We start from the raw sequence: 16,791 nt of genomic DNA on the forward strand, positions 1-16,791 counted from the left end.
GCATTTTCATGTACACTTTTCAAGGAGAATACGTCATGGGCTTTGCGCAACATATTAGGGTTTTTGTTTTTTCTATTTGTCTTCTCTATTGACTTCTATGGGGAATACGTGAATGCGCACTTGATTTCGCGGTTTGCATTACGCTGCTTAAGGCGCACGCAAAATAAGTTATTTTGCAACTTGGAATACCTGTGCAACCCCAAATTTGAAAAAGCCATAACACACGCCTGGTTTTCGCAACTGATTTGCCGCACGACTTGTAATCTTGCGCTTTGTATTTCAAGATATCTCTATTGTGTTGCTATTGAATAACATATCAGCCAAATTTAAAAAAATTTAAACAAATTAACATCTTCTTAACTGCATTATTTTTTAATAGCAAAGCTATAGCGCTGCGGAATCTGTTAATGCTCTGCAAATAACTAATAACAATACCTACACCCAGCATTTTCCTTTTTTTAAGGAACCAATCTGAGCTTTTGTCTGCAGAAAACAAGAATAGCGACTGTCATACAATGTTAGTATAAAGTGCATTCTTTTGCAGTTGTTATCAGTTAAAACCAATTAGAGAATTATATGTGGCAGGGTTAGCCTTGACAAGTTTGCAGAGTGCATTTAAAGTTAGAAAGTCTAGTCTATTAGAGAATTTTGGATGGGTTTATCAAGTTTGAAAACCTTTTTCCAAATTCAGATTAATGCTAAGCTTTATATCAGCATCAGTATTTTAGAAAAACACATTTTACACAAGTTTCGTGTTTTTTTTTTATAAGTTTTAAGTATTTTTGGAAACCCTGTTTTAACCATTTTCACTTGGAATGTCTTAGACGTTTGCTGCACAGGTGTTTTTTAATGGGTGAGAATCGCACACATGCTCACTTCACTTTTAAACACTTTTAAACTAAAAATGTTTGTCCGTGATTGAAGTTAAAATGACATAGACCAGCTGGTAATTACAAGACTTGTATGCAGTCTTACAATAAAATAACATAGCTAAGTGTGGAAAATGTATCAATATATTAACACTTTCTTTGCTGCACTTTTTTTTCAATTACAAATTCAATGCTACTTGCTTTATTTGAAGGAGGTTATTCAGACTTGTGCCTGAGGTAGACATAGCCACTGTTATTATTTTGCAGTTCCTTATCTTATTGCCTTTGCTGAGGCCAATTCAGGACAAATATGTGGCAAGTTTGGCTTGTAAAATTTGCAGTGTGCACTTCTGATTCTTAGAACAGGAAAACAGGCTTTTCATAGTTTAATTACAAGAAAGGAGGATAAATCAAATAAAGAAAATATGCTGTATATATTTTTACTATAGGTGTGTAAGGAGATCCTCCGCTCCTATCAAACTAATTACTGTACCTGACCAGTAGTCTTTTTATCCTGGCTTTAGGTGGTAAGACAGGAAGGAAATCCCACAGCCAAATACTACAGCACAAGGACCCAGAGGCAGATAGTGGTAAGATCAGCACCAACCGAGGGGGTAAACACAGAAGAATGGTCGACATAACGGGTCAGTAAAGGGTCTCGCAGTAAAAAGGCAGAATCACTAAGCAAAGGAACGTCAGGGACAGGTAGGGGTACGGAACTAATTGGGCAGCAAAGGTACAGAATCAGATGACAAAAGAATGGTCAATAACAAGTCAAGGGTCAGGGAAGGCGACAAGCAAAAGGGAAATGTCTAAAAACACACAAGGTCAGCAACAAAAGGTCCAGCAGAAAGTATAGCGCACCCAGAATACAAATTCAATACATAGGTAATGAGAAGCAGTGAGTGCGCTATTTAAGCTTAGTAGTGCGGGGAAACCAGTGAGGCGCGCTAACCTTACACAGTTGTACCGTGTACAAAAGTAAATATTAAGCCAGTTGCTATAGACGCCAGGTGCACTAAAAGGAACTGAAGCATGTTAAAAACTTGAGGGGCACTATGCCATGGCAGGGTAAATAGCACCCAAGGTTGCTAGAACACTAAAAACCGAAGGTGCAATCGATTAACCAGAGTCTGCATAACAGTTTCATGTCACTTTAGGGGCACATTTTTGCTTAGGACAATTATGCTTGTGCCTATCTTGACAACATTTTGAGAAAATCCCAGTTTGAGAAGTAGCTCTGTGGCATGATGCCTTCCACCTAATATGCTTTCCAACTGTTTTATTTATTAATTTTATTGCAAATCAGTGATCCTTAGTTGTCTAGCGCGGGTGCATGCATCCTTAGCTTCTAATTGTAAGAAATATGAGGAAAATGTGAGCTAGGAAATTGTTAGTCGTATTGGGGGTTCAGAGACATCAGATTTTCACAGTTTCTAGAAAGGTACAAAAGCTAAATATACCCTTGGGTTAGGAGTTGGCATAGTTGGTTTAGAGTTAGCTGCACACATAATGATTTAAGCCTGATCTCTTCTCATCCTGATTTTGCTATATCATGTTCGCTTCCTGCAATTTTTTCTCCTATGTTCTGTTAGCAGCTGGTGCCCGTATTTCCAATGGAAACTGCTAATAAAGACAATTAATATTAACAAAAATCTTTCATTATAGGATTAAAAAATAACGTTTCAATGTTAAAGGAACATACAACTCCTGTATGGCTAAAATCCATCATGTAGTGCCTGAGCTGCAGTCCCTATCAATCATTAGTAATACTATGGCAGGACTGGACAGCGGATGATAATGGTAAGACCCCCCTGTACATCATTACAAACCAAAAAGCTTATTAACCAAATAATATAACACCTCTGTTGCACCTTTTGTTGGAGCCAAACAACATGAACGAATAAACAAATGGATTTTGTCAGCCAATTATTCATTTTTCATCTGTATCGTTTGTTCGTATATATCAAGAGGCAGCTCTGATTGGCTAAAATAGATGTCTGTCAAAAGAACTGAAATAAGGGGGCAGTTTGCAGAGGCTTAGATACAAAGTAATCACAGAGGTAAAAAGTGTATTTATATAACTGTGTTGGTTATGCAAAACTAGGGAATGGGTAATAAAGGGATTATCTATCTTTTTAAACAATAACAATTCTGTTATAGACTGTCCCTTTAAGTGAAGAATAGGTATCCCTTACAGAATGCATACAATGGGTCCTGTTTACTATCTGACAGACAGAGTCCCAAACTAGGGGACCTGTCTGACCTTCTTCCCAGCTATTAGATGCTGTTCGCCCGCTGCCAGTAGTTAGAATTGTACAAGGATTTTCTTATGGAGGTTTGTCCTCTGCTCTTGTGCCACCTGCCTGTCAATCACCCCAAGCCCTCTCAAGTTTTTTTCTGGCAGCTGGGAAGACTTCCAATAAGAAATTTAGCACTATTGACTAGGATAAGAATAAAGCTTTACATAGGTGGCTGATAAATTTAAACTGGGAGTTTAATAGTATAAGAAGGCAATATTTAATTAAGATGGTACCAATTATACTATCTGAAATCATAATAATAATAATCTAAACAAAGCATATTAAATTGCACTTCCATTTCCTGATTCATTGCAACCTCATACAGACTTGGTTTTAAGATACATTTTTATTAAGGTTTTAAGTTTATTTCTCATTTTCTTTAGGATCAGAATGTATTTTAAATATTGTTAACCAATCTTCCTGTAAAAGATGAACCATGAAACCTGTTTCCTGCAGTATCATGCAGTCGCAAATGAGAGCATGTTGGGCAAGCAACAGCAGTGTAGAGGACAAACATAACTTTATTTTAAACAGTACAAGGGCACAAGAAGATTTTCAGGATCACCTTGGGCAGTTTAGTAACCATGGTTGCTGATCAGCTGACTATTTAGTTGTCTTGTGGTGGCACAAGTTACTGTAGGTGGTTGTTTAAGAGGGAGACTGTGCTGATATTCAAGCTTTTATTCCATTGAAAGCCAGGATATGGTACTTATGAATTTACTAAGATGATAAAAATGTACATATAAAAGCTCATCAATAAAAGGCTCTATCTGTTTCAGTGAAAAAAAATTGGCTTTTCTCAAGAGCAACTAAATTACCTCTGAATGAACTTGTGTGATAGACAGTCATGGAGTAGACTTGGGCAGGCAGCAATCTGATTTAAATGGGAGTAACTTTTTTCCCTTGTTTGCACTTTTTGTATACAATTATTTATTTTGTAGTTGTTTCGGTTATCAGTTGATAATTTCCCCTGTGCCCTATTTGAGATTTCCTGAAAATCAGATAACTTATTAAGGACTAATAAGTGGAATTGAAAATCCTAGTATATGTGATTTATGGAGTGGGTTTGTGAGGGACTGCATCACAAAAAACATAAAAGAAACTGACTTTGGCAACATCTGTAGCTCTATATTTAAAGGGCCATGATACCCAAATGTTAAAACACTTGAAAGTGATGCAGCATAGCTGTAAAAAAGTGATGTAGCATAGCTGTAAAAAGCTGACTAGAAAATATCACCTGAGCATCTCTATGTAAAAAAGAAAGATATTTTACCTCAAAAGTTCCTCAGTAGCCACATCTCATTGTAAAGGACTTCTACGCAGCAAATCAGTATGTCTGTCCCAGGACAGTTAAGGGATTGAGCCTTGTGCACTCTTATGTTATTTCCCTATTCAGTTTAAGGACGTTTACTATGAAAGTTAAGTGAAATCTCATGAGATCACAGTAAATGAGTTCATGACCTCAGCACTGCTGATGCTGATTGGCTGCAGTTCATTTCTTCATTTTTTTAAAAAATTTTTTACCTGCAGCTAAGCAGCAGCTGAAGTATAACTTTATTTTACACAGAACTTACTCTGCTGAGCTGAGGAAATTGTGAGGTAAAATATCTTCCTTTTCTACATAGAGATTCTCAGGTGATATTTTCCTGTCAGCTTTTTACAGTTATGCTGCATCACTTTTAAGTGATTTAGCATATCACTTAATACCTACGCAGATGTTCCCGTACTGCTGAACGGCATTGGAGAAAATCACGGAGTTCAGCTGATTTTCTTCATTACAAATTCATCTTGAACTCCTACTACTCTGCCCTTAATCTCCACAAGCAACACTACTTCTCTACTCTTATCTCTAATCTTTCTTCAAACCCAAAACGTCTGTTCTCCACTTTCAATACTCTCCTCCTCCCTCCCCCACTTCCTAATACAACTTCTCTGTCAGCTCAAGACTTTGCCAGTCACTTCATTAACAAAATTGACTCCATCAGACATGAAATCAGCTCTCAACATAATTCCATTCTCTCCCCCCTCAAATACTCTCACTCAACCACAACCCTCATAACCTGAAACTTAGTTCATTCTCCCCTGTTACTGAGGAAGAAGTTTCAGCACTTATACTGCGCTCTCACCTCACTACCTGTCCCCTTGACCCTATCCCCTCACAGCTGCTCCCCTCTCTCTCTGCTACCCTTACCTCTATACTAACACACATTTTCAACCTCTCCCTCAGCACTGGTACATTTCCCTCATTGATGAAACATGCACTGGCCACACCTATCCTCAAAAAACCTTCCCTTGATCCTACCTCCCCATCCAACTACTGCCCTATTTCCCTCCTCCCTCTTGCTTCAAAGCTTCTTGAAAAACTAGTATATGCACGCCTATCCCATTTCCTTACGTTAAACTCCCTTCTTGACCCGCTGCAATCTGGATTTCGTCCCTATCACTCCACAGAGACAGCTATTGTTAAGGTCACCAACGACCTACTTACAGCTAAATCAAAAGTCCACTTCTCTCTGCTTATCCTCCTTGATCTGTCCGTAGCCTTTGACACTGTCGACCACCCTCTTTTGCTCCAAACCCTCCAATCCTTCGGCATCTGTGACACAGCCCTTTCATGGCTCTCTTCCTACCTGTCAAACCGTACCTTCAGTGTAGCCTTCTCTGGGGCCTCCTCTGCCCCGTCACCACTTTCTGTTGGAGTACCGCAAGGCTCTGTCCTCGGTCCCCTTCTCTTTTCAATCTATACGTCATCACTAGGTTCCCTAATTAAGTCCCACGGTTTCCAATATCATTTGTATGCCGATGACACCCAAATCTACTTCTCTGCACCAGAACTAGCTCCTTCCTTGCTAACCCGTGTCACTAACTGTCTTTCTCACATCTCTTCCTGGATGTCCTCCACTACCTCAAGCTAAATCTCTCCAAAACTGAGCTCCTCATTTTCCCCACTTCTTCCAAAATCTCCACCCCCAATATCTCTATAACTGTCGACAACTCCATCATTACCCCTACCCCGCATGACCGATGTCTCGGGGTCACATTTGACTCAGATCTTTCCTTCACTCCTCACATTCAGTCCTTGGCTACAGCCTGCCGCTTCCACCTTAAAAACATCTCTAAAATTAGACACTTCCTTACACAAGACACAACTAAGATTTTAATCCACTCTCTCATTCTTTCCCGCCTTGATTACTGCAACTCTGTCCTCTCTGGTCTCCCCACCTGCCGCCTAGCTCCTTTACAATACATAATGAATGCCTCTGCCAGACTCATCTTCCTTACACGTCGCTCTTCATCTGCTGCGCCTCTCTGCCAATCCCTTCACTGGCTTCCTCTTGCCTCTAGGATCAAACACAAAACTCTCACTCTTACATACAAAGCCCTCAACTGCACTGCTCCCCCCTACATCTCAGACCTTGTCTCCAGATACTCTCCCTCCCGTCCCCTTCACTCTGCTCATGACCTCCTACTCTCCTCCTCTCTTGTCACCTCATCACACTCCCGTTTACAGGACTTCTCTAGACTGGCTCCCATCTTGTGGAACTCTCTGCCTCGCTCCACAAGACTCTCTTCTAGTTTTAAAAGCTTCAAGTGCTACCTAAATACTCTACTGTTCAGGGACGCATACAACCTACGCTAACTTTTCCTAATACCAGTTCCTCTCCTCCACTGCAATCCCCTGAACCCTCTTAGCATGTAATCCTAAAAGTCCAGCTGTTTGTAGATCACCTTCTTAAGAGCTGACTACAACAGTGCAACTCTTGGCAGGGCCATCTACCCTATAATTGTTTTGTTGTACTCCCCTTTATTTATAGCACTGCGGAATCTGTTGGCGCTCTACAAATAACCGATAATAATAATAATAATATGAGTATTATGTCCCTTTAAGAAAGCAATTGGTCTACAATTGCTGGATTTGTCTGGAGTTATACTAATGTTGCATTTTGTTGAGATATACACCAAGCATGTATTGTGATTCATTTTCTTCCAAATCAATGACATGAAGCATATCTAGTAAATCTAGACTGAAGTACCTTTTATACTGTTTTTAAATATCTGAGACTTAGCACAACAGAGCAAGGACATTTATCTACAGATAGTAAATTAACTACAAGAACATATTTTTTTCCAGCTATTTGGGTATCAGTTTGAACGGATTTCTTGTTTCATATATGTGTGATTAATGTTAATGCTCAATATATTTTTTTTTCTGAAATTCTATAGCGAAATCATTATTACAGTGAAGTGAGGATTTTTTTATGAATGAAAATAGAATATTTGTAGATGATTTTAACAAAATTCGGCACACAAATCAAATAATTAATTTGTTGCCTTCAAACCAATAATTTTATTTTAACCATAAGGCTGTCTTTTTGCCAGCTGGAATTAAGATGCTGCAAACGTCTTGCTTTGCAGATTGTAGAGACTGTGTTAATATAATATCAAGTATGGTTTATGCATGCTTAAATTACAATGGTGTTTATAAAGACATTATTTAACCTTGTCCTTGATTACAAGCTTTTGGTCTTCCCAGTTAAGAAATGTATTTCTTTGCACACTATGATTGAATTATGATTGATAAGTATTTTTGGATGCACAAGCTTGATTGACAGGTACGTAAGCACACAGTGTTTACTCCTGAATCAACACAGAGTACAGGGTGTACTGGCCTATCATAGCCTGTCTAGGCAAAAAGTTACTTACATGGAGCTAAATAAGGCAAAATGAGACCGCACTTTGAGTTGCAATGTTTAGTGAAATAATATGCTGAATCCTCAGTATACTGTTGACTATAACGCTTGATTCTAAAAAACAAAAATGCTAAAAAGGCATCAGATGACAGCTGAATTAGTAAAAAATAAAGCAATATATAGATTTTCTGTGTACATACATACTTACACTCAGGGGTCAAAATGTATATAATTGTTTTGCTATCTGTCTAGGTATCTAAAAAAAGCCATGGCATTCTAAAATTCAGTTCCCTTATCCAGATTCATTGATGACATAATTTGTGAGATCATCAGTGGCATTACAGGTGGCATCACATATAATACAAGGCATTGCACCATAAATTATATTACTGCTGGTGACATTTCAGACAAATCTATATTTCTAAAATATATTGTGATTGTTTATATTACATTGAATTTTGAGTAATATACATTTATTTAATTTTCAGATATAATGGTCATCCAAATCAATCAATACCAATACAACAGACTGCAATAACAGCACAGACAGTATCAAATGTTACTTTATTTATATCTTTCTCTTATAAAAAATACAAGACAATGTTTACAGTATTAAAACAATGTGTGCATTGTATATAAATCCTTAACACAACATAAAATGTAGATGTAATCCTATAATTTGAAATATTTCGTACCTTATGTTTTAATACAGCTCAGCTTACAATCAAACAAAAGTATTTTTCAAAAAATAAAAAACATTAGTTATTTTTGTGGGTAATACAGTCCAGCTGTTTAGAGCACCCAATACTTTGAAAGAAAAACAAATATTTGTACATGTGATATTTATACATAACTTCCTAGGCCTATTGAAAATCTGCATTTTGTCTATGTACATATATTTTAAACTAAATTTAGGATTTTGTATGTGTGTATTAAAGAACTATTATTGCCAAGCTTCATGCCATTATCATGTGAATCCTATGTGTAGGATAACTGAAATATAAAACCAAGTTTCCTTAGATTGCTTATTTCATTCTTTGCTATTCCAGCTGCACAGTATATATTTCATTTTTGTTCAATTTTCTTTCTTTTTTTTTTTTTAAGTATGAATGCAATAAAATAACCAGTAGAGCAAATCAACAGCTTACAGCTGCTTTCGCATCACATTAACAGGACATTGTAAGCAAAACGTGTATATAATGCAAATGAAAGGACAGAGATTAAATCTTCAAAATAATTTTGCAATACAAAATATAAGCAAAAGCTGATTACCTTTAAATTGAACCCAACAGGAAATGTTTATTTGTACACAACTGTTATTGCTGTTTTAATGATCACTGACTAATAGATATAATTCACACAACTCTGATATCAAGTGATGAGACTAAGCAATCCTGACCAGAAAAAGTTGGTTTAATATAGAAAAAACTGTTTTATATAAAAAAAGGTAATACATTTCCTTTTATAGAACAAAATAAAACAAACACTACAATGTCCCTTTAATTGTGCATTGCGTCTGTGGTTGGATGGGGCAGAAATTCTACAAGTACACTGTACAAAAGTATCAGCAAAACAGAATACAGAATAGCTTTATATATGTAATAATTTAACAAATTAATGTAACTACCTTTTAATAGTTGTTCTTAAACTGCATTGGTTTTATTCTCATTCAAGCTTCAGTTTGAAATGATTCAGATAGAGCATGCAATTAAAAATGATTCACTGATCACTGGTATAAGATACGAGGGCAGGGAAATGGAAGGGAATTTTGAAATTTGTCAAAAAAAAATCTACTGCTCATTTGAAATTCTATTTATTTATTTTATTATGCATTTATTGGTTAGGCAATTCTACTGTATGTAACAGCTATTTTGAAAAAAAAAAAAACAATGACCCTTGTTGATTTTGTTTTCTACAATGTTTGTAATAGGTAGATCTTCCATTGTGCCTTGAATAGTGTTGACTCAAATATAAGCTCCTCTGTCCAATGTAATTAACAGATAAATAAGTGTCAAGTGATTATTTCCCATGATGACCATTTTATAATGAATATAGTTATTGATTATTGATACCACCCATAGAAAAATATTATTTAAGGGATATAAAAGCACAAAAATACAATGATCTAATGTTAGAGTTTTATATTACTACATTATTTATTTGCATAGAACTATGTTTTTATTGCAAAAAAGTTAAATACATAATTACATCCTTTAATACATATCAAGAGTAGCAATGGACTTTTGCTCTAATGCTAAACACAAGTTATTAACCAATCAGGGACAGCATATGTGCATAGCCACCAGTCATCCACTATGTTCAGCTTTGAAGTAGAAGTGCATTGCCATGTTTTATGTCCCTTTAAATATTCAGTTATTCTGTTTTACTGATTCACCCAATGTAAAATAAGTTGATGGTACACTGTATAATTAACATGATTAAGTAGTTCTTTCTTTTGAGGAAAAATATCACCTTTCTTAATCTGAGACTTTAATGTTCTATTGAACTCTTTAATTGCACTTGTCATTTTATTCCACTAAAACAATAAAATCAATAGCTGTATTTTAATATTCCATAAAGAAGCTTCACAACATAAAACAAGTAAAAAGAATGCTTGGTACATAGAAAGCAAAACAAATATATTAAATGACAGAATAATTTTACTAATGTTACATATAAAGGTGTAAAATTGTAGCTTGCAGTAAAAATGTGCATAGTTGATTAATATTGTCATATAAACTTACATTACTAAAAGTGAAGTATAACTCTGGGCAGCAGTCTACATAGGAAATCTTCAAAAGTATATACAGACTTTACATATAAAATATTTTCAATATGGCCGCAGGCAAAATCTTACATAAGTACGTGAAAAACAACAATCTGGAGTTAATGAACAGTTTCAGATTTCTTTTATTATGATATGAATACTTATAGTATACTCAAATGTTCTCTTATTAATTACAGATACAAGAATATCCAAAACCATATATGACATTATGTACACACTTAACCCTCAAGTTATTGAGCGATAAAGTTTATCAATGTATAGTACTTGGCAGTGATGTGCTTGAGAAGATGCCTATATCCATATTGTCATTGTGTATATATATATATATATATATATATATATATATATATATATATATATATATATATTAGTGTTATCATGGCATATTGACAATTGGATGATGGCTTATATTTTGGCTCAGATTTAAAAAGTTGACAAGGGGCTGCATACCAAATGAAATTACACTTAAAGTGACATTCTAATGTAATAGTAAACCGCTGTAATTCATTAGAGAATTATGCTATTAATCACAGGGTTATTTCTCACAATGACACCTTTTTGATGTGTTCCTGGTGCCTGTGTGGAAAACCTGCTTCTGATAGGCTCGATTTGCATTGCTACTGGGAACACAACTTAAACGTTATGTCTTTAACCCCTTTGTAGGGGTTAAACACCTTCTGAAAAAAATGGTATTTAATATTAAAATGTTATAATTAATTAGAAGGATTTAATTATTGCACTATAATGTCTCTTTAATATTGGCATGGCATAACTTAGCACCACAGTTGTAACGGCGAAGTTAAATGGTTAAAAGCTAACAAAACGTGGACTATAAACCTCACGTCTAGGATCAATAAGAATCTATACGAAGGAGCTAAGCTAACAAGGCACCATGTACCCTGCCTGTTCATTTAGACAAGTCTATCTAAATAATATAAAAAACACATACTTTAAATAAATGTATCCATTACGGATATTTGTTTTCAAAACTATTAAACTCATATAAAAGAAAGTCAGACAATAAAGTTACTTCTGCTGGACATTGTGCAACTTCTTTCAGAATTGAGCAACCACTGCTGCTGATCCATATTCACCACAGGTTTTGATTTTTTTTTTTTTCTACTTCCTATTTTCAGTTTAGTTTAAATCTCCTGTATATATATATATATATATATAAATGTATACTTATAAATGTATAGTTAGTCCAATAAAAAAAGTATCATTGCTCAATGCAATACTCTTGTTATTTTGATATCTATATATATATATATATATATATTATTTTTTTTAACCACATAAGGTATTATTACATACAGACTTTTGAATTTAGATGAAATTCTGTTAAAATGCCATAAGCTGTGTTCCCCAAACAAAGTTTTGGGGCCCTCTGGAGCGTCACACAAAATTATGGCTGAGGGTAAAAAGATCCCAGACTGATGATGAATATAAACTAATTTTCTATTATTTCCTATATTTAATCTTAGTTAACTGTTTTTGCTATTTATGCCGAAGTATTACAATTATTGACGTAACATTTTTTTATCAGAAGTGATACATAAATGTAAAAAGTAATTCAATGTTGCCCCAGAGCAGAGGAAAATAAAATCTAGAAACATAAACATCTGTGTTCTTTTTTTTTTTAACCTTAATATATAATATTGCTTTGAACCTAAATCCTGCCATTTGAAAGTTAATACAAACAGGTACTTCATTTATTTTATAAAAACAATTACAGCAACAATGCTAGTGTTTTAAAAATAATAAAAAAAACCCAATACATTTGGTCCAAAATATACAATTTATAATTTATAACAGAAATATACTATTTTTCAAATAACGTACCATTGCACATTTATTTAGATGTACTTAATTATTAACGTAAATTATTTTTAATATCTCTAAAAATGTTTCCAACTTTCCACTATATCTATAAAGTAGTTTATTTTAGAGTTTTAGGAAGTGTGGCTGGAAGATCTGACTCAGAAGGAGAATTCTGTGTCTATTGTTTACCAAACAGTAACAAAACAACAATAAAAAATCATGAGCAATTTCTACATTTTTTAATAAATGCCACCAATAATTTAAAATAATCTACATTTTAGTTATTAAATTTTGAATACATGAAAAGTTTTTATTTTTGCTCAAACACTTTGTTTCACAATGTTCATGTTCCACGTAATGCTTTTTTGTGCATTGTTTTTTTGTTTGTTTTTTGTGTCTTTGTAGAGTTTTACCCTACTTGGGTCTTTTGGAAATTTTCTCTGAACCTATTAAACTTATCAAATTGGGCAGAAATGTGTGACAGATATGATCTTTGTATCTTACCTTTTTTTAAATGAATTAGTTACTTTCTCTATTGGGTAAACATGAAGCTAACTTGTCATATTTTTGTGTTATGTGGAGATAATAATAATTAATTTTAAATGTTAATAGGAATAAAATTAAAAATGGCTGTGCTATAAAGCTTATAGATAAAGATGGTAAACTTGAAATTTTCAACTTTTTGGTCAATATAGGTACATTTACAAGTTTTCTATCTGAACTACAACAAATTCATCATCACCAATAGTGTGTTGCTTACTTTAAATTTTAAATATGTAAATAAATTGTGAAATGTGTGCAAATTTTAAATTCACACAATGTTTTATGGTGAATTTTGAAGCTGCAAAATGATAATCATTTTAGCAGGTAGTAATACTCCAAATATCCTAAAGGAATTAGTGTAATCTAAACAGGACAATTACTGCAAATTAAAATGTTCCCAATAACTTCAAGATCACATTTCCACAAAAAAAAAAATTCTATGTTTCAGTGTTTCAGGTAAATATTTTATGATAAAGCGCCTGTCTTCTAGATTTTCTAAAAGGCATTAATTCCTAATTTCCACTCTTTTTAGAATGGTTTATTAAATGGAAGCTCCGATTTTAAATTTGTTTCCTAAAATTATTAAATGAAAATGTAACTGTACTGCAAGTGATTAACAGATTAATATTTTTTTGAATAGTGTCCCTTTAAACATATTAAAACGACCATAAAGACAAAATTAATTGTTTCACGATTCAGATACAGCATGTCATTTTAAATCATTTTCTAATTTACTTCTTTTATCAAATCTGCTTTGTTTTCTTGGTATCCTAGAGTAATTCTAGGTAGTCTCAAAGGGGCTCAGGAAAATGTACATAACCTTAGCAGCAATGTATGTAGCAATATTGAACATTGTTGCAAACAATACTGCCATAGAGTATTAAAAAAAGGTGTGCACTCCTGAACGTCTACATTTATTCTTCAACAAAAGACACCAAGAGAACAAAGCAAATTTCATAGTAAAAGCAAACTTTAAAGCACTTTAAAATAGCATGTTTTAGCTAAACCAAGAAAGTTTCATTTTGATATTACTGCCCCATTTAATTTGTTTGTTTCATGAATTTATGCAGAACATTCCTTTTCTCTGTGGCTCCCTGCATGAAGGTCAAAGGGAAACTGAGTTAGTAAAAATGAAATATAGATTCTGACAACAGATAAGAACCAGAAGTCCCATCTAATCTGCTCATATTTCTATCTGAAAAGAGGGCTTAATTAATTCTGTAGATAAATTAATTCTCATGACATGTTTAATATGTGTGCATCTGATAATGCTACTTCCCGCATTGTCCTTTTTAATTAACAGCTTCCCTTGATTTAATAAGCTACTAATGTATAAAGAAGTTGATTACACTCCAATAATAATATTATATTGAATTTGTACAGCCTACTGGTATTTATAGCTACACCTTAGTGATCAGACCTTGGCTTCAGTAACAATTTGAAGGGACCTATATTACATAGCTCAGTTTTTAAGATTTGGAAGATTATGTCTCTTCTCTTCAGTGGATGCTATGTTATAGCTCCAGTTGTAAAGGATGGTGAACTGTAGCCTTTTGATTCCTGTTGATATCTTGCCCTCAGTTCTGGTTTAATACAGTTAAAATATGGTTGCTTTGTTTCACTTCTGCGTGTACTGGGCAGGCCGAGCACGGCACCAGCTCCAGGCTCTTGTGCAAGTTTATAAAAATATAAGCGTACAATGCATTTACTTGATAAAATATATTTACCGCATGCAGTGAAATGAACTCTTTTTTTAAAATTAAACACTCACATCCTAAATGTTACACACAAAAATCACAAAAATAATGTAGTGTTTCTTGATGGACACATCTTTGGTCAACGATTTGACTCACTCCAATGCATAGTGTTCAAATGTTTGCATAAGATACACTTAGTTCCTCTGTCTTTGCCAGAGTCTTGAGTAAGTGCTACTGATGTTTACTAATCTCGTCTTTGTACTGATGGCTACAGAAAGCTCTCTTCCACTTCTTGTGTAGTATCGTGTTCACCGAGCTCCGTTTCCTCTAATGGCTCTGTTTGATCAAGAGGGCTGTCACAAGAAATTGTAGATGATGTGTTACCTTCTTGTAGTGTAGAGCTGTAGAATTAGAAAATCATATTATTTTGTAAACAAAGTCCTTCTATTTTCTTTTAACTAGAAAAAAATATTGCTTTATACAAAAGTGTCACAATAGGCAAATTCATATTTCCACTAAAGGCCAGATTACGAGTGGAGCGATAACAATTACGCATGAGCAATGGGGGGGTGTTTGCACGCATCGTTTTTTTGCTTGTATTATAAATTGAAAGTAAACGCCGCTTCTTGAGCGTGTTGGGTTAGCGCATCCTCAGAGCTATGCAGACTATGTTTTAAATATTTATAAATAGATATTCATATATATATATCTGTATATATTATCTATACCTATATATAATCATGTATATATACATATATATATTTATATATAGGTATAGATATATATTGTACCAAAATACAATCAGATATATGTAGAAATATTTATTTATGAATAAATAGAACATATTTTTCTATATGGGAATGTGAAATATTCATATTTTCATGTTGGGTTAGCGCACTTGAGAATATGCGATCGTGTTTGCATGCAAGTAGGGTTTATCTCACTTTTTTTACTTCAATGGGGTAATAGGTTATCGCGCATGGTATTGTAAGTTCAGCTTAACTTTTTACTTTCAACTTGTAATACGAGTGCAACACGATGCACGATGCAGTTAACTCTCAAGCGCTCCACTTGTAATCTGTCCCAAAATTTTTAACATAGTTCCCACAAATGATTATACTTCTAGGCTTTGTTGTTTTGATATAGATATATAGATGATAGATAGATGATAGATAGATAGATAGATAGATAGATAGATAGATAGATTCAAAATTTGGATTTTCAGTTTCAAGACTTTATATAAAAAGAATTGCTGGACAGTAAAATGTTAGCAATATTAATAGTTGTGCATGTTGTCCGTATAAACAAAGTTTTTAGATTCTAGACACTCCTTTTTATACCATCTGACATAGAAGTGAAGGAATATGCTCTATCCCTAGGTTTGCTCTGTAGTTGTATGAATGTTTTTTAAGGTTAACAAAGAGAGCATTTTGAAATCTTATATAAAAAAAGGCACTACCTAGCTGTCTTAGCGTAGCTGGTGCCTTTTGAGTTTTTGTGATGCAACACTAACAAATGGAAATGGCCAGCACCAATTTCCAAACTACGATTTTTTATTGGAATTATTATTTCTTTCTAATGACATGATGAGTCCACGGATCATCTAATTACTATTGGGAATATCTCTCCTGCCCAGCAGGAGGCGGCAAAGAGCACCACAGCAAAGCTGTTAAATAGGTCCTCCCTTCCCTCCCACTCCAGTTATTCTCTTTGCCTATGTTAGAGCAAGGAAATGTTAAAGTTAGGTGTTAGAAAAGATTCTTCAATCAAGAGTTTATTATTTTTAAAGTAGTACAAGATTGTGCTGCTTTGTCCTAGGGTGTAGCTGTAGTCCACATCAGTCTCTTCAGTAGAGCAATGGTGGCTTTAGAGCAATGGGAACTTACTGCGCATCCCATGTAATTTATGCTGCCCTAACTTTGAAAGCCTGAGGGGAATACTCAGTCTTTTTCTTTCCACAGGTCTATGTGAGGGAGAGGACCTCTCAAACCTGGTTAGCTGCCTTGCTGTCGGGCAGTTTTATGAGGTAAATGTTGACTTGTTTTTTTCTGGGGAAGAAGCTCACAGAAAAAGTGGGCA

General features: G+C 34.4%; 1 protein-coding gene across 1 annotated transcript in view; it reads right to left on the minus strand.

Moving 5' to 3' along the window:
* Nucleotides 1-8,408: 8,408 nt before the first annotated feature.
* PDGFRB (platelet derived growth factor receptor beta) overlaps nucleotides 8,409-16,791 on the minus strand; it is a 247,002-nt gene continuing 238,619 nt past the window's right edge. Inside the window, exon 23 of the mRNA XM_053718652.1 lies at nucleotides 8,409-15,113. Coding sequence (XP_053574627.1) covers nucleotides 14,981-15,113 — 133 coding nt within the window. The 3' untranslated portion in view covers nucleotides 8,409-14,980. The remainder of the gene's footprint in view (nucleotides 15,114-16,791) is intronic.

The sequence above is a fragment of the Bombina bombina genome, chromosome 6, assembly GCF_027579735.1.
Source record: "Bombina bombina isolate aBomBom1 chromosome 6, aBomBom1.pri, whole genome shotgun sequence".
In the NCBI taxonomy this organism is placed as follows: domain Eukaryota; kingdom Metazoa; phylum Chordata; class Amphibia; order Anura; family Bombinatoridae; genus Bombina; species Bombina bombina.